General features: G+C 57.1%; 1 protein-coding gene across 1 annotated transcript in view; it reads left to right on the top strand.

Moving 5' to 3' along the window:
• The window catches only part of LOC120603399 (translation initiation factor IF-2-like), a 20,967-nt gene extending 5,157 nt beyond the window's left edge, over positions 1–15,810 (top strand). Inside the window, exons 4-5 of the mRNA XM_039863735.1 lie at positions 14,152–14,297; positions 15,125–15,810. Of these exons, the coding sequence (XP_039719669.1) occupies positions 14,152–14,297; positions 15,125–15,631 (653 nt within the window). The 3' untranslated portion in view covers positions 15,632–15,810. The remainder of the gene's footprint in view (positions 1–14,151; positions 14,298–15,124) is intronic.
• The last annotated feature ends 1,840 nt before the right edge of the window (positions 15,811–17,650 follow it).

Genomic DNA, 17,650 nt, shown 5'->3' with positions numbered 1-17,650 from the left:
AAAAAAAAAACAAAAAACCTGACATTAAGGAGAAAGGGCTCTTTGGATTAATCTGCTGTGAGTCAGTGGTAAAGCCCTTAGAAACCTTCTTTACCCACCAATATTGTTTATTCCAGTTTGATTTCTACATGAGAAAATTGTTAGATCAACTAGAGCTTTAGGGTCAGGGGACAGCTAGACGCCCCTCGATCGTGTCGTTGAACCCCAAAGGCTAAAAGGACGGAGAGATTAGTACGGCTCTATCTCGGGCCTGGAAAATCGAAGGCTCTCCATGTCCTGCTGCAGGGGATCCCCGGAGTGGGCTCGCTCAGGAAAGCATGCTCCTCTGGAAGCTCTGGAGCCCCGTCTGTAACCCAGCTGCCGTGTCCGTGTTGTGTCTGCCCTCTCGTGTAAACGTGGAACGCCATTTTGCCGTAGTGACAAGTCCAGCGGTAGCGTAACTCAAAGCAAAGCCATCTTCCTAGAATCCATGGAAATGCCTACAGGCTGCTTCCTGTGAGACACATGGTGTTTTTGTCTTGGAGTCAGCGTGGGTTAAATGCGAAGGGGTTCGACCTCCTGTAATCCCGCTTTCCCTTTGGAGGTCGTCCGCCTGGCGGTCCCTCCCGGTGGCTGAAGTCACGCACCCACAGCTGTTTCTCGGCGTGGTGGGATTCATCCTCAGACCTTCGCCGTGCCTGCACGCAGGCTACCAAACCCAGAATTAAGACCTCAGAGTTTAGCAACTGCTTTCGACGTGTTGGGGTTTTGTTTCTACGTGTTGGCTGTGGGTGTTCTTGAACGTTCTTGACCTGCTTCTCGGCTGTGTCTACCTTTCATCTTGTGTTCTTCGACTTAGTTTGTGGCATTAAGATATTGGTTGGTCCGATAAAGTGGGATTGATTTGGCAAACCCACCGAAAGGACCATGCTGAACTCTAGCTGTGCCCTATGATGACACCGTCCAGAGAAACCAAAAGGGCTTCGTCATCGTGTGGGTTGTATTGTGGGACACTGGACAGGGGTATCTCAAATCCTGATCGCTCTGCCCTGAGGGAGATGTTTCTAAAGGTTCTGCCCGCATCGACCCACCTGCTTGCTTGCTTTCAAGTTAGCACAGCCCCACCGAGAGTGCTCGGGGCACAAAGACGTTGTCCAGGTGGTTTTCAGGGCACGGTGGGAAAAAACTTGGGAACACCTGGGTGCTGGTGAGTGCCCTCTGAATGGAGATGAATGCCAGCTGTCACCAGTGAGGTGGGCTGTGATTCTTTGGTGCATGTAAAGGAAGTACTTCGTTTTCTAGGAGTGCTTTGCGCCTATGATGGAGGTGGCAGCTCAGAGCCGATCCACTGATATAAACACACTCAGATTGTCTGCATTATTAAAAAAATGTGCACGTCCTAATACATACTTCTGGACTAGATTTTGCATTAGCAATGCATGTTCTTTGCAAGATGCATCGTCGTCGGCAAATGAGCGTTTAACGAGACACTGTGTCGTCGAGCGCCCACCGTGCACATGTACAGGTACATTCTGGCATCCCTCCGACTCACTGAGACCACACCGAGAGGCCGTTCCATCGCGCTCAGAGCCGAGGTCGAGCAAACGGATCTGCACAGAAATGCTCTTTAAAATGCATTGCGTGCGAGAGTTTAAAGAGTGCTTGCTGCAGAGAGAATTTCAAAAGGGAGCGAGCGGGTGATGAACGACCTCAGGTTGTCACCAGGCTGAGGAACATGGCTGTGTCTGTCGCTGGTACATAGAGTGTGGACGCGGATCACCTGCTGGGCTCTGCCTAGGGGTGGGGGCGGGGGGACCTGTGGGACGGGAAGGCGCAGTTTCCAGCTCCTGACAGTCTCGTACAGTAAGGTACTTATTTGGAATGAATTTGAAGAATGTTGTCTTCAGCCCCTTCAAGATCGTCCTGTGGAAGAGGCATTAAGATGTTTTCTGTGTGGCCCCGGGGGCAGAATTAGAGCTTATGGGTGGTAGTTAAGCAACAGGCAGATTTCAGCTCAGCCCAAGGAAAAATATTCTAAAAATTAGGGCTCTGCGATGGAATGGCTATCAGGAGGTGGTTGGCTCTCTGACAGAAGCGGTGTTAAATCAAAGGACAGATGACCACATATTGGAGATGTTTTCCATAGGACTCATGAGCCAGGCCGGGTTTGAACTTGATGCCCCCGAGTTCTTTTCAGCTCAGACTCTGAATCCATGAAAGGCATGCGGAGGCCTTGGGAGAGGGGCTGGGGGCTGTGCTGATGGACACGTTCTTCCACTCTGCTTCTATTTTAGAAGCATTCGCAAGTGCAGGTGGCTCAGTGACAGGAAGGAATGTTTGGGTGGCAGTTTCAGGACATGAGCAAACAGGTGTATGTGGATGGAACCAGCAGCCTGCTGTGGGACTCCCCTAACCAGGGTAGGGCTCCGAGCCTCCGTGCTCCCACTCACTTGTTGAAGCAAAGAAACTAGTCAAATCTGTGTTTGTCACATCAGTCCTCTGCCCCCGCTCCCGGAGCTGCCTCGGAAATTGAAAATGATATTGGCTACCTGGCAGTTATGCGTTGAGTCACTTCTGGAACCAGCACTTTATTCCAGGCTTTGTGGGGAGATGGAGGCAATTGAGAGAGAACAGCCCCAGCCACCTAACAGCATGACGCGCATATTGATGTGAAATGCCCCCAAATATTAAAAAGCGGGTTGCCAGCAGGTGTCAAGTAATGAATCCTGCACCAGGTACGGAAACCTGGGAGGGAAGTTGACTTTGAGATTTTCGTTTCTTTCCAAAGTTCCTGAGAAGACTGCTTTCAATTCACCTGCTCCTGTGTGCCTACTGTGTGCAAAGCCCTGTGCCGGTCACTTGGGGAGACAGAGATGAATCACATGAGGTCCCAAAAGGCTGGCTAGGCTGTTGTCACGGGTCCCATAGACACCAACACATTTTCCAAGATGAAACACAAGGTAAAAGATTGGTCCCACTCTGCCAGGCGAGTGGGCACGATCGCCCTTCTCGAGCGTGTTTTCTGGACAGTCGTTGTCAAGGGCTGCTTTTGGAGATGGAGAGCCTTTTAAACGTCCCTTTGGGTAGAAACGAATTCGAGAGTTTGAAGTGCTGCTCCCCCTGCCCCCCTGCCACTGTGGCAATCAACCAGAAAGGCTCTGCCCCACTGAGAACCTGGCATCGCCCCTGCCGCCCACCCCCCGGGGGTCTAGGCGCAGGAAGGCATTTGGCTTGGTTCCCCGGGGTGCAGCTTCACTCTTATTCATACTGCACCGATGTGGACTGATCTCATCAGCAGAGATGGTGGCAACCCTGGGCTCCTGATTTTGTGACTTTGGGGGAATGCTACCTAGAGCCAAAAGCGAACAATAGGGGGAAATAATCGCCTCTTTACCATGGCTGGATTCCGTCTAGGCCATTGTTGGGATTACAATGCTCCAGCTGTGCCCCTCGAGCGGGGTTGTGAGTGGAGCCTGCGCCTGTGTACAGGCCGCGAGTGGCTGTCTCCCCAGGAGCAGCCTTTCCCTTCATTGTGCTCTGAGCAGGTTCTCCCACCGTCCAACGCCTCCCTCCCTCCCTCTGCCGCGGGAGGAGCGGTCTCTAGGCTCCCGATCCAACAGGAAGCATCTGGAAGGTCCCTCAGGCAAAGCTTGGGCACACAGGTCCTGCCTGGGCGCGGTGCCTCCTGTTCCCTTTGGCCCTGGCGCTGTCGTGTGGCCCCTGGTTTACCCTCCGGACCCTGGCTGTTTGCCAGGCTTTGTCCTGTCTGAAGGTTGGGGCTGGATTCTGTCCATCTGCCTGGTCCCAACTTACACTTTAGCTTGTCTAGGGCACCCCATGGCCAGCGGAGACATCAGTGACCAACGAAGCCCACAGCCCAGGCGCCCCCTCCCCGCTGCAGCCCAGAGCGCTGTAGCTGGCGGGCGGTGGGCAGAAACGCTGCGGCTGCCGATGGCAGAGGCCGCCTCAGCTCCTGGAACGCCCTCCGGCTTGCGGGGGGCAGCTTCTGTCCGGCTCCCCTGCCCCCAGCACTGACAGCCTCAGGGTTGTTTTTCTCTTCCGCGAGGCTGACTCACCCCTGCGGCCGGCGGGGAGCGGGCGGTGGCGAGGTTCGGGCACGCGTCCTCTCAGCTCGAGCTCTTCAGAATATGATTAGACCAATTTTACATGTCTAGTCACTGAGGCTCTGGTGGAGGGGGCCTCTTTCTATATGTGCAGAGTGAAGTGGGGAATTGAGGCAATTATCTTCAGGCAAATGGCTCCGGCTCCGTAATCAGTCCAGCGGGTAGCGGGAATCAGCCCGCGCACCGGAGCGGCTCTGAGTTAGAGCGTTCCAAGGTATTTGTTTTTTGCACTTGGCTTTGTTTTTCCAGAAGGCAGGCCGGTGAGACCCGTTCTGCCCGCACAGGTGTCAGGGTGTTTGGCTCCCTCAGGTTGCGGGACACTGTTGACCGGTCAGGTGTGTGGGGACAGGTCTGCGACGTTTTGTCATCAGCAGCCCCTCGGCCGTGCCCGCCACCCGCCCTCTGCCCCGGGCGGGGCTGCGCCTGGGGCCACTGAGGCCTTTTCTGCCCACCTCTTCTTCCCTGGCCCTTAAGGGTCCTGAGATGTTGGGCCGGATGACCGACTGGTCACCTCCAGTCCCCAAATGATACAGATCCTAACAGGGCCCATGGCTAGGCACGCACCCAACACGTGAGAGAAAAACGTCACAACACCAGGACAATAAGAACAGGTCTTCCCAAAGTCAGACATGAAAACTCATTAAAGGTCGGTGATGACTTCCGGCCCCTTCCTCCTCCACCCGCTGTTCTGGCTGAAAGTCAATGTTAAGTTGGGAGTTTTCTCTTTGCCGGTCTAGAAACTGCCTCATGAAACAGCCGTTCCCTCCCCGCAGAAGGTCGGGAAGCCTGTTGTTTCTCCCAGTCGTAACCGCCCGAGGACAGTGCGGGGAGTGAGGACTCAAGGACAGGCCAGAGGTCCCGTGGGGCCCGCGCGTGGACAGGAGAGGCAGCGAGCGGGTTCCAGACTGTGCCTCGGACGAAGGAATGGCGGGCTGGCGATGACCCTAGAAAAATACGTAGGAATTAAAGAGAAATCTTTAATCTTTGTCAAGAAATCTTCATCTTTGTTGCTTTGAAATTTCTGGCGTTGGCTTCATCCTTTTTTAAAAAAAAGAAACCAAAATTCCTGTTCACAATTGAGATAAGAGGGTTTTGAAACACACCTATCGTTTCTCATACCATTGTGGCCTAATGTGGCTTGTGTGCTTTATCGATGGCTGGTTTATGCCGGCTCCGTTTGTCAGATCTTCCCCGGTGCTTTACTGTGATCGGTTTCCAGCCTTGACAATCATTGTTTTCTACTGTTTCAAGATATGCTGGTGCTTTCTATTCTACTGCACATTACCGCAGAGTCCTGAGAGTCTGCCCGTTTGTTTTTCTATGGAATTTAAGAATCATTTTTATCAAGTTCTGTAATGACCTTGGTGATATTTTGATTGGAATTGCATTCAATCTGTAAATTCAGTTGGGAAATACTGTCTTTTCTGCATTTAGCCGTAAGCCAGAGTATGATCTCTCTCTCCATTTAAGTTTCTATTTCTCCTATTAAGGATTTGTGTTTTCTTTATGTAATTCTCATACCTCATACACGGAGTTGGATGTGTGATTTGTGTGTCATATTTCCCAAGTTATTTGGTACTTCTGTTGCTATTGTGAACAGGCTCTCTGTTTTCATTATATTTTAGGCTATTTATTATGTGTTTATAGGAATGCTATTGATTTTTGTGCATTTTCCTCATATTCCGCTACTTTTTGAACTGGCTGGTTTGCGAGGCAACCAGAAGTCTGCTCCAGCAGATATTTGCTCGTGGCTGCCAAAGGCCAATCCGCAGTGAGTTGTGAAGAATGAAGACGAAGTAGTGAGTTTCCCATCGGGCTCCATTTACTCACGGAAGGGACTGTGCTTGACGTGGAGGCTGCATGAGCGTCCTACCTTTTAGTATTTCACTGTCACTTATTTTTGAATGACAACAGGTAGTAATTTGGGTTTTTTGTTTTAAGCCGTTAGAAGATTTTTTTAAAAGAGTTTTTAAAAACTTTAGTCTTTTAAAACAACTTTACTTAGTAGCATTAAAAACAAAACAAAACACAGTTGGCAACCCCAGGTCAGCATCCCACATTTCTTTTGAAATTTTAGTACAGTCTGAAATCTCCAAATCAGGAACTTAAAACTTGTTTCCTCTTGGACGATACAATTTTGCGGTATTTGGTAATTCTGGACTACTTTTTTATTTTAAAATAATTTTTGGTTTATTCTTTCGCATTCTAGTCAGTCACGTCACTTAGATGTTTTTAATCCCTTCTTTCGTCTTTCTGCTGTTCCTTCACCTTTCCTTAGTGTCTCGCCGTGCTCTCTGAGAGTGAGAGCGACCCCTCTTCGCCGTGTCACTGCACGACCAGGATGGTGGGGAATGGGGCGGGGGCTCATTGTTTTTCCAAATGGATTTCTTTTAATGTCATCTCTCAGACAGTAGTTAGGTGGGTTTAAAAAAAAAGAAACAAGATGGTAGGTACCAAAGGCTGGAGGTGAGAAGTGCAAAGCCAGACCTGGGGCCAGACGGGCCTGGATGTGCACCTCGCCCGCCCCTGCTTCGCAGCCGACCGCGGGCAATCCCTGTCTGGCCCCTGTCCCCTCAGCTGCAAAGTAAGGTCCTTCTGGGGCCCCAAACACCCTGCCTTCCAGGATTGGGGAGCCGATCAAATATGCAAAGAGATAGAAAGTGCCTAGTAATGGTCTTAACAAGCGAACACTGCACCAGCAGCTCAGCTGATGGCCACTGTCGTTGGTGTTGGTGTTAGTGGTGGTGGTGGTGGCAGCGGTAAAGGTCGGGGCAGGAGAGCGGTGGTGGGGACAGGGAGGAGCCCAGCGAGGCAGAAAGAACCTAACGTGAAGTTGGGGAGGCCAGTCACGTTGGGTCTGGTGTATATGAATTTCCAGTTGTTAGTGGCCTCTTGATGGAAGACCTTAGAAGCTGTAGTTTAATCGACAAAACTTCACTGCAGCCGTGCACAGCTGGGCACCAGGAATGGGACGGCGGCCGCAGCCAGACTCCATCTCTCCGCTCGGCGCATCGAGTGCGGCATCTGGAAGCAGCGAGTCCCTGTGCTAAGGAGGGTCCCGTGCCAGCCCGAGCCAGGATGCCGGCAGAGGAGCGTGTCTTTGTCAGAGTGCACAGTGGAGGGAACTATTCCAGACTTGGGCACGCCACAGAATGCCTTCCTGAGAAAGTGACACGTGCCCACTGTGCTGTGAGCGGAGGGTGACAGGTGATGCGGTTCCAGGGCAGGATTCATGTGTCCTCGGGCCTTCTGCTGGAAGGGAGAGAGTGTGTTAGGGAGCCGGGGGTCCGCGGGTCCGTGGCCCCGAGCAGGGGCGGGACTCATGGCCCAGGGGAACACACTGCAGCCCTCCATCTTGAACATTCTTGGAACACTGGGAAGCCTTGTCCTGATGGCTGGGAGGAGCCATAATCAAGTCGTCTGCTTTAAAAATCTCTCTGGCCATAGAGTAGGGGACAGGATTTGAGGGGAAGTTAGAGATCATGGTGGCTGGACCTAGGGAGGGGGTTGGTTCTAGAAAGACATACAAACAGTGGCGGTAAGAGTGGCTTCGAGAGTTATTCAGGAGGTCAGCTGGCAAGGCTTGGTGACAACACGGACAGGGGGAGTTAGCGATGTGAAGGATGATGCCCGCGTGGCACGAGATGCTGGAGAAGGGGGGAAAGGGGCCGGGTGTGGGCGACAGGAGACCCTGAGTTTGATGTGTGGAGTGGGGTGGGAGGCAACCATGAGTCTGCCTCGGCCGCGGGTTTAGAGGTGCCTTTGGCCCGCGTGTGGGGCGTAGGTGAGGTGCAGAGATGTCAAGACCTAGAGCTCAGTGGACGGGCTGCAGAAGCAGAAAAGGGACCTCGTGGTGATGAGGCGGAAGGACAGGGACCCCAGACGAGTTTCCAACCAAAGGCGTCGCGGGCGGAAGGCATCCCAGAGCTGGAGGCCTCGGGTGATGGGGCCTGAGCTCCCTGCACGGCGCAGGCGCGAAACCAGCACGTACGCGAGTCTTCAGAGTGCTCAGTCGAGACTCCTTGACCGAGGAGTGCGGACGTGGAACCCGAGCCCAGGGCTCCGATGTCCACCCCCTTGACAACAGCATCCAAAGGACAGTTCACAACTTCACATTCTTTTCTTGATCACTTTAGAACTGACGTTCTGCCGGCTCCTTATTACAGAGCATGCAGAGCAGAGCTGGCTACCAGTGGTCTGGGCGCCAGAAACAACCACACCCTGCCCTCAACTCTCAAGCCCGCCGGTCCGCACAGCAGCCGGTCCGCACAGCAGCCGGCACGGGCGGGGCCGGGCGAGGCCAAGATGATTCGGCGACACCCTCCTCTCCTGCTGGCTCTTCGACAACCCAGTCGACTCCAGCAGCACCGGTTAGTTATTGCTCAGCACTGGCCTCCCGGCATGCGGGAACTGAACGTCCCTCGAGTCCCCATCCGAGGTGTCCGTGAAGCCTATGGTGCAGCGGCCGCGTCTCCCAGCCGCTACTGTGAAGACCCGAACGCTGAAGCGCGCACAGAATGTGCGATCTAGATGAGTAAGATGTAACAGAGGAGGTGGAGCTTTCGGAACTCAGAAGTCTTAGAAGTTAGGAAAACTTTCACAGTCCATTAGAGATTCGTTCCCACTTCACTCATTCCCACGCTATGACTACACTTCGTAGCTTTCTCTGAATCAGCTTGCTTGCTTTATGTAAATGAATGTAACTTTAAAGGAAAATTATGCCAGTATCACTCGGCTTCTAGCTAACTTTTTTTAGTGCACGTGACGATCAATGCATAGGTCTTCAAACGGACAGTGTGGGCCCTCGTCCCCTGGGAATCAGCTTGGGCACCATGTCGATTTAGTCCGGCACTCATCCCCAGGTCCTGGTCAGAGGCACCCTGGTCTGGACGACAGGGGTCCCCCGTACTGTGCAGCAGGTGCCGACACATATCTTCTGTCAAAGGGGACAGATTTGAATTTGACATGCTATCTAGCAAGCCACCTCTTAGCCGAGGAATGGTGGGACGGATTCTGGTTCCGACCAGCTGGAGCCTGTTGAGTTTCAACAGGACTGAATTACTCGGGCATGTTTTCTTTCCATGACATTTGCCTCCTAATAATAAATCGACAGATGTAGTCATCTTGATCTGACTTTACCATGACATTTGCCGTCACTCGACGTTTTTGTTTGCAGACACAGCCAAGAAGCGGGCTTATCAGTGGGGCTTGAACCCGTGCCCTTGGCCTCGGCAGAGCCTTGTCCCAAATAGCTCAGGCACCTTCACGTCCTGCTGGCACATGTCGCAGCCCCCCGCCCCCTTACTGCTGAGGCCTCTCCTGTCGCCCGGGACTCTTTTGCTGGGAGGGGAGAGTTCTCTTCCTCCGTCTCGTTCTCTGTTCTCGTTTGGATGCTAGAAAAGAGCCTGTGCCTAAGAATATGCGTTCAGACACGTGGTGGGCGTGCTTTTCACGAACTTCGAAAGCAAAACCAAGCATGTATGTACGTGGTGAACCCAGAACGTGCACAGCAAGCGCGTGAGGAACCCAGGGTGACGTGTTCGTCACCTCTGGTGCAGAAGGCGGACGAGGGAAAGTGGAAGGGCATTCTAGAGACAGAGGAGCCGGCCGCGTTCTTTCCTGGGCTGGTGGGAGGGTTTCGGGGCCCGTAGTATTTTTAAATACTAGACTTAAGAAGTACATGGGTCAGCGCGATGGGACAGTTGAAGTGGACAGGTGTGCTGTGGCCAGAGGAGACTGTTCGGGCCGAGCGGTTCCTGACCAGCCTGCCAAGCCTCTGCTCACCGCCCGTCCCTGTGCACACACCGAGACGTGCCTAGGAGCGGTCCCCGCACATGCTAGGCCCTTGTCAAACATTTGTCGGGTATTTTTTTCACATGTGTATTTTTAAACTGTTACGGACATGCCCAAGCACAGCGGAGTGGAGACGAGGCCCCGGGTCTGCACAGCTGTGGTGGCCATCAGCCCCTGCCACTCTTCGCGCCCTCTGTCATGCCCACCTCTTCTTTGGGTGTCTTTTAAAGAAATCACGTCGTTACAGCCCCACTCAGTCCCTTTGGCTGCCCTCTGCCCCCTCTTCCCGCGAAGCCTCAGGTCACCATTCAGATCCTGGCACCTTCCCCTTGCTCCACTGAACCCCAGGAGTCTCCCAAAAGCCACCACCCATCTTTCGGGCCTCTTTCTAAAGGCCCCCAGATTGGTCACTGGAGACCTCCCCAACTCCCAACACGAAGTGGACATATTTTCAGCAACCAGGCAAACGGCAGCTGCTCTCTGTCTAAAAGAACGCACTTTTGGAACGCGCAGACCCCAAATCAGCATGATGGCAGTTGTCGCCACCCGTGTGGAAAGATTTGGCCGCGGCCAGCTGCTGGGCCTCCCTGCGCTGTATTAATAGCAGGGCCATGGGGCCCAGTGGGAGCGGGAGCCAGGGAGCAGAGGGACAGCTGTGGCAGACATCACACCATGCTTCAGGCATGTGCTCCCGTGTCACGGGCACACAGATGGCCCCACACCTTGCCCTGCCGCTCAAAGCCCCCCAGGCCCGCCTTCTCCTTGTAGGGTCAGGAACGGGCTCGAGCTCACAGCACACTTGGCGAAGGAGCCAAATTAAGGTTGGCGTGATCAGAACGGAGGGTTCGGATGGCCCCACGTTCTGGGTCAGCTTACGCTTTTACTGGAAGCACAGACACGTGCGGGCCAAATGAGGCAGCGGTACGTAAACAGCTGGGGCGCCGGGCTCTACGTGCCAAGGCCGGGCAGATAGTTTTAAATGTCACAGGCCAGATGGAAGCTCAGCTGGTAGCAGGGTGGAGGGGCCCGGGGGCCAGAGGGCGCCTCGCCGTGGCAAATCTGGGCAGGGCGGGGCAGGGTTCGCGCCTGGGAGAGGCCCGGCACCTGGAGTCCTGTGAAGGAATAGGGTCGCCTGAGTGCCGGGGGCGGGTGGCTGCCGGGAGGGCAGAGAGGGGTTCTGAGCATGTGCTGGCAGGGGCTGATGGACGATGTGGGGATGCCAAGGACAGGTCTAGAGTTCAGAGGTCAGTGTGCCCCATCCCCAAGCCCATGTCAGCCAACACCAAGCACCACCCTCAGCCCCGCCACATCCACGCTGCGCCCCCAGGGTATCCCCTGGTCTGCCGAGAAACACAGGAATGGCCGGGGCTCCTGGACGTTAAGCTGGACAAGGAACCCAATGCCCAGCACAGAGGCCCAAAACGGTGGCTGCGGGTATTAGTAGCAAACACTGATTCAGGGGAAACTGCCCTCCAGGCCTGACCGCACCCAGAGACAGGCTGTCTTTCAACGGCACAGGGGTTTTTAAAAGTTTGAACGTGATGCCGCAACATTTGGTTATCAGATTTTACCAAAAGCTTTGAAGATTTCACTTCTGCCCTTGGGAGCCTCCCACTCTCTGGGGCCTGCGGCCGGCCTGTCCACGGGCAGCCATGGCTGAGGGGCGGTCGCCCCCTGTCGACGAGCCACAAACCCGCCACCGTGCCGGCAGCCACCTGGCCTGTCACTCATCTCTGAGCGGGGCCTGGCCTCTGTAGGCATTTGCACTTGCTCTCCCTGTAGTCGAGTGGGGCTATAATTATCTCAGAGGGAAAGAGGGCCGCCACACTTAGCCACCGAGTTCCTGGCGGGGCCTCCTTGCCTTTGCCATGACATTGGTCTGGGAGACCTGGGCTCATGGAGGAGCACTCGGTGGCCCGGCCTGGGGAGGAGGCGGTGCAAGAAGGGGCACCGAGCTCATGCAAGGCTTTGGCCAGGCCCACGCAGCTAGCACAGTTGACCTTTTTCCTCCCTTTGGCCCCTGGTGGCCCAAACAGAAACACAGGCGGGTTCCGGCGGTGATCTCGGCATCTCTGGGCCCCTCTGCCACTGCCGCGTGGGGTTAGGAAGGCTCCGAGGGTGCAGGGTGGTCTGCAACCTGGGCGTGGCTTCTCAGCACGGGAATAAGGGAGGGGGCTCTGGGGGTGCTCTTGGGGCTGTGGGGTCCCTTGGCTGGCGGCAAGCAGCCCTTGAGTTAATTCCTATTCCTATGCAGAACGTCCTCCTTGTCCTCTGCGGTTCAGGCTTCCATCTTGCTCGTCCAGGCCCCTGGCAAGGAACCATGGCGGCGGCAACCGCTGCTGACCCTGCACGAAGGCCTAGGAGATCCCGCCTCTCCTGAAGAGCCGGTGGGAGAAACGCCGGGGCTGGCGGTTCCCTCGCAGGCCGACCCCGCCGCGGCCTTGGCCCAGGGCAGCCCCTCCTCTGGGGTCCTTTATGTGGCATGGCTCGCGCCGCCTGCCATATCCCAGGCCGTAGGGGAATGACTACGTTAATTCATTTCATCTTCACAGCAGCCTTACGGGGAAACTGAGGCACAGAGAGCTCAAGGAACTTGCTCAAGGCCAGATTTGAAAGGTGGTGGCGTCTGGATTTGAACTCAGGTGGTCAGCCAGGCTCCAGAACCCACTTTTCCAAACCCCCCTCCCTAAACGCTGCTTGCGAGACGAGGCACTGAATCGGAGCCCGCCTCACAGCGAGTGTGGAAAGGCCCTGGGCTTTGGGCCAGCTTGGCTGCAGGGCTGAGGGGAGCGGGGCGGTGGGAGCACGGGGGTCCGGGCTGTGCCCCGAGTCCACGTTCTCTCGTGTTCCTTCTGCTCCCGGGTTGCGGGGGACTGCCAGGCGGGAGGCCAGCTTGTCCCGAGGCGGCTCGCTGACGGACAGCATGGTGGAGGCTCCCAGCACTTGCCAAGGCGGCTCGAGGCGCTCACAGTGACCGACCGGACCGGGGTCTGCTTCCTGAGGCGGTCCAGTCTGCGGGCTTTCCTTTTGAGGCCTCTTGACAGTGTAGAGGAGAGTTGCCGGTGGTTCTGGAATCTTCCTCAGCCCTTTGGGCCTCAGCTTGTCATCAGAGCTGGTTCCTTTCTGCCTGGAGCACACATGGCCTTGGGGCAAGTGGACTGGGTGGTGGGAGGGGCTGTCACAGCTGGGAATACCGCGGAGCCTTGGGCAGGCAGTGACCCAACCTCCAGCCGTGCCACCCTGCCCACCCGGCACTTCTGAAGGACGTGGCTCGTCTTCATCCTTGTGACAGGCTGTTGGGGACTTTTAGGTTTTAAGAGGTCGGTGCCTGAAGCCACTTCTCCAGGCCTCTGACAGAAGTAGCGGGCCAGTGGGGTCAGCCAGGTGGGCGAGTGGGTGGCAGTGCTCACTGCAGGTACATTGTGAAGGGGTCTCCTGGATGTCCCCAGGGCCCCCTGGAGCTAGCCCCACAGTCCTGCCCTGGGTGACCAAGGCCCCTGGGGACGCAAGCTGTGGCACAGTGCCCCAGCTCCTCGCCACTAGGTGGTGCAGCTGCAGTGACTGTGCCGAGGGTGCTTCGAGGGCCCCTCTCTCTGAACCCTTGGGGCGGGGGTTCCCAGGCCCCCTGAGCTGCAGACACCTGTTGGATCTGCTCTTGGACCTAGCCTTGCGGTCACAGGTACGTGACGTCGCCTGTGAGGGTTACCTGTCTGTAACGCTGGTTGGGTAGGGACTGGGTTTCCACCAGCTGCATCGCTCTCCGTGAACAAAGGCACAGATTCAACCACGTTTTGTCCCTACTCCCTGTCCCTGCTCTATAGAATGAACAGGAGCGCCACAACTCTGTCCCCTTCCTCTGCCCCGCTGGCAGGGCTTCAGAAATGGCTCCCCTAAGCTTGACTTCTCGCCCCCTGCCTTCCCCGGAAGGAGCTGATGGGGCAGGTGAGCTGTCCAGGGTCAGGTTAGGAGCCCGTGGAGGGCGCCCCTCGATGCCCTTCAGTAGTGACCCGCTCTCCTCCGTCGGGAGAGGAGCCGCGTTTTCAAAACCATGACCGCCTCTCTCTGAGCAACGGCCCAGCACTGCAGGCAGGCAGGAGCCGCACTGAAGGTCGTCCTGGCCATTGGAAGCCCGCCACCAAGTTGAAGGGCCGTGGGGGTACGGCCTTGGGTGTTCGGAGCGTGTCGTTGGGTGTGTGTCTGGTTTTGTTCATCCTGTGAACCCTTTCCCTTCCCCCTTTTCCTTTCTGCTCTCAAGGGTCCTTGGCACCTGCAGCAGCTCCGTCACTTCTCTGTGTGGCACCCCCGAGACCCGTGCGTGCAGCCCCCTTGACTGGAAGTCTCCCTGCGCCGGCCTCTCCTGGGCGGGCACTGAGGCCCTGCTCCCCGGAGCGGTGTTGGGAGGTAAGGCCTGGTCTTTGGGGATTCTCCACTGCGTGTTCTGCAAACGCCAGTTCGAGCTGAGTCACGTCCGGCTTTGAATAAGGCCCAGCAAGGTGGCCTCTTAGAATACTTTGAGCTTGCTCTGGGCTCACCACTGGGCTTCTCTAAGGTGGCTTACTTCACAGTGGCAACCGTGCCACCAAAGCCACCTGAAATGAGGGTTTACTGTACCACTTAACTGCCACACTGTATTAGGTGACAAATAAGCAGGAAACGCCAGGCCATCAAAAATTAACACCCACTCCATGGAGCAGTTGCTTTGACTTGCTGCCTAATAAATGAGCCTGCTGAAGGCAGAGACCTGGGTTGAGGTGGCCCTGGGCCCATCCACGCAGTGGCCGCTTGTCCGGGGCATTGCACTGCGTAGATGTGTGGCCCGCTGCCCCCTCAGCCGCCCGAACCCCACGCCGCCCTGTCGCGGCCTCGCTCAGATGCCCCGTCGGCAGCGGCTGGGTTCATGCTTTTCCTTCGCACCACCGTGAGCGTTACCGGGCCGACTGTCCCGGCTCATGCTGACACTTGTCATTGGCCAGGCCCGCCAGCCGGGAATCTCCATCGGCGGCGAGGCCGTCAGGGCTGGCGGGCACAGGGAGCACAGGCCTCCGACGGTGAGGCGGCCTCCTGGGGCTTCGTGACCAGGGAGAGCAGCCTTGGCCTTGCTCAGGAGGGAGCTGACGGCCCGTGTCTGGGTAACTGCTTTCGTTCAGAATCAGGTGGGAGGAGGGTCCCATTGCTGCATCTTTTGAGTTAGGCAGTTGCTCACACACGCTCCTTTGGGCCCCACACAGAGCACGTCGCTGGCACGCACCTGCCACCCAGACCAGGGTGGGGCAGACCCCCACCCCCAGAGAAGCCTTTGGAAGGCAAAACGTCAAGGCCGCGGTCAGTGCCGAGGCCACGACGGAGCTGGACGCAGTTCCTCCCACACTGCCGGAGCCTGCTGCCAGGGCCCCGTGCAGGGTGAACGGAGCTGCCTTTGGACTGCGGACGGTTTCACTGTGCCGTCTGAACAGGGGTCTTTGAGGAAGGTCCATGATCATGTACGATCTGGGGGCGCAGAGGGGCACTGCCAGTGTCCTGTGACGTGTGTGTCCAGCTGGGACCGCCAGAGGCCCCCGTGTGGGGCAGGGCTGGGAGGGGAGGGGGCAGGGACCCGGAGCCGCAGCATGACGCCGGGCAGGGGCGCGGCAGGCACAGCCCATGTGGGATGTGATGGCGGACTCTTCCTGAGGGCCTCCCTCAACCCTGTTGTGCTGGTTCAGAGGGTTGGGCGGAGGCTTTCCCGAAGGCTCTGAGGACGCTGCGTCCACGGGCTGTGCGGCCGGCAGGCGGGACGAGCAGCGTGGCCTGCTCCACTCCCACCCAGGCCTCCCGTGGCTCCCACCACCGGGACGACAGCACCCGCTGCTCCAGAAGGCCCTGACACCCCAGCCCACAGCTGCCTGCAGACCTGCACCCGGGCCTGGCCTTCCCCCGCCCCATCCAGCCCTCACTGGGTGGCATAGCCCCCGTCGCCTTTGTCTCTGTGCTCGGTGGCCTGTTTGCCACCCTCCCCACCTAGACTGAGCTCCAAGGCCACGGGCCAGAGCTCCTGGCCAGCTGTAGGTTCTCCGGCCTCTGTCCCCGTGCCCGGCACACAGCAGGTGCCTAATAAAGTTGTACAACGAGGAGCCGACGTCTGTTCATTGTGCACGGAGCCCAGCTCCGCGTGTGCGTGAGTCCCAGCAGCTAGCGTGTGCGTGCCTGCTCCCTCATCCTCCGCTGGCTTCTAACACATGGCTGCTCTGGGGCCCCCTGGAAAGCCTGACACACCCACCGTCACCCGGGGCCGAGTCGCGCCCCCACTGCCATGCTCTCGTTACAGCCTGCTCCCCCCGTGGCGCTCCGCACGGCACGCAGTGAGTGGTGTGCGCGCTTTCTTAATGCCCGCCTTCCCCAGCAGACCACCCCAGAGGGCAAGCCTGGTTTCTCACACACTTCATCCAGGGCGGGCACTTAGGTTAACAGAGCCAAAAGATCCAGACCCTGAGGACCGGAAAACGGCGACGCAGGGCCAGAGTCACAGTGCAGAGCAGCCGCCTGACGGTCCGGGGCTGCTCTGCGCACGCGCAGGCGGCGTGCGGGTGCAAGCAAAGGTGGGGCACCTCCTTCCCGGCGGAGCGAAGGGACCCATCCGAGCTGATAAGCTCAGCCCCTCACCGAACCTCCACTCCACCGCAGCCGCCACGTGCGGAGCTGACAGAACTGGGGGCTCTGGGACACTGAGCGCACAGACCCCTAGGGTCTGGCCCAGCTCAACAGGGAAGGGAGCCGAGGGGGGCGCGTCTGGGTCCCAGCCCTGCAGGAAAGGCACCAGGTCCACAGGCACTGTGCTGGGGGCACGAGGGATTGTCACTGGGACACGCTTGGGAGCTGAGCTCTGAGAGATGGCTGGGCAGGAAGCCACCAGCCGCTCTACTACCTGCCTCCATAGTTAACGCCAGCCAGGCTCAGGTAGTCCCCTCCTGAGGTACCGGTCAGAAAAGGCCTTGGGCGAACGGGACAAGGAGGCCAAGAGATCAGAATCAAGAACGAGGCCCTGTACCAGATGGCGCCTGGAGCAGGAAAGCCTCAAAGCTACTGGGGTCTGGCCTTGGAAACACCGAGAGCGGGTAATGAGCCTGGCAGGGTCTGCGGCCAAGCGCCCGGCCTGGCCCGCCCAGCCCTTCCCCTGCCGAGTGCTGCCCGCACCCAGGACGCAGGCACAGGGCGAAGGTGAGGCAGCTCCTGTAACGCCGACTGCCACCCATGTCTCTTGCCCCTAACCTTTCCTTCTGCTTTGGAAAAACACGACTGTCCTTGCCACCTTACTTCCTGAGGCTTCCGCCACCCCCCTTCCCAGCGGGCACCGTGGCCCCATTGCAGGGCTGGGGTACGCTGGTGTGCTCACGAGAGGCAGTGTCCCCTTCGTGTGGCGTTTCCTCCAGTGGGGAGGGGAAGGCCGCAAAGGAGAACCAGGAATTAATTGTGCAGCGTATTCAGAAGCGATCAGTAGTGTGGAACGGTGAGGTGGTGCAGGAGAGGAAACGGGGTGTTTGAAACAGGCCCCCAGCCCAGTGTTTCCCTCCCCCATTTGCATCTGTGTCCCCAGCTTCTCCACCTTTGGCAATATTGACATTTGGGCTGGATCATTCTCCGTGGGGCGCCGTCTTGTGCACTGGAGGATGTTCAGCAGCATCCCTGAGCTCCAGCCACAAGATGCCATCCCCACCCCCCAAGTTTTAACAACCAAAAATATCTCCAAAACACTACCCAGTGTCCTCTGGGGGGAAATT

Source organism: Pteropus medius, unplaced genomic scaffold (genome assembly GCF_902729225.1).
Source record: "Pteropus medius unplaced genomic scaffold, Ma_sr-lr_union100, whole genome shotgun sequence".
NCBI lineage: Eukaryota > Metazoa > Chordata > Mammalia > Chiroptera > Pteropodidae > Pteropus > Pteropus medius.
The sequence above is the reverse complement of the archived record's forward strand: the minus strand, read 5'-3'. Positions and strand labels throughout refer to the sequence as shown.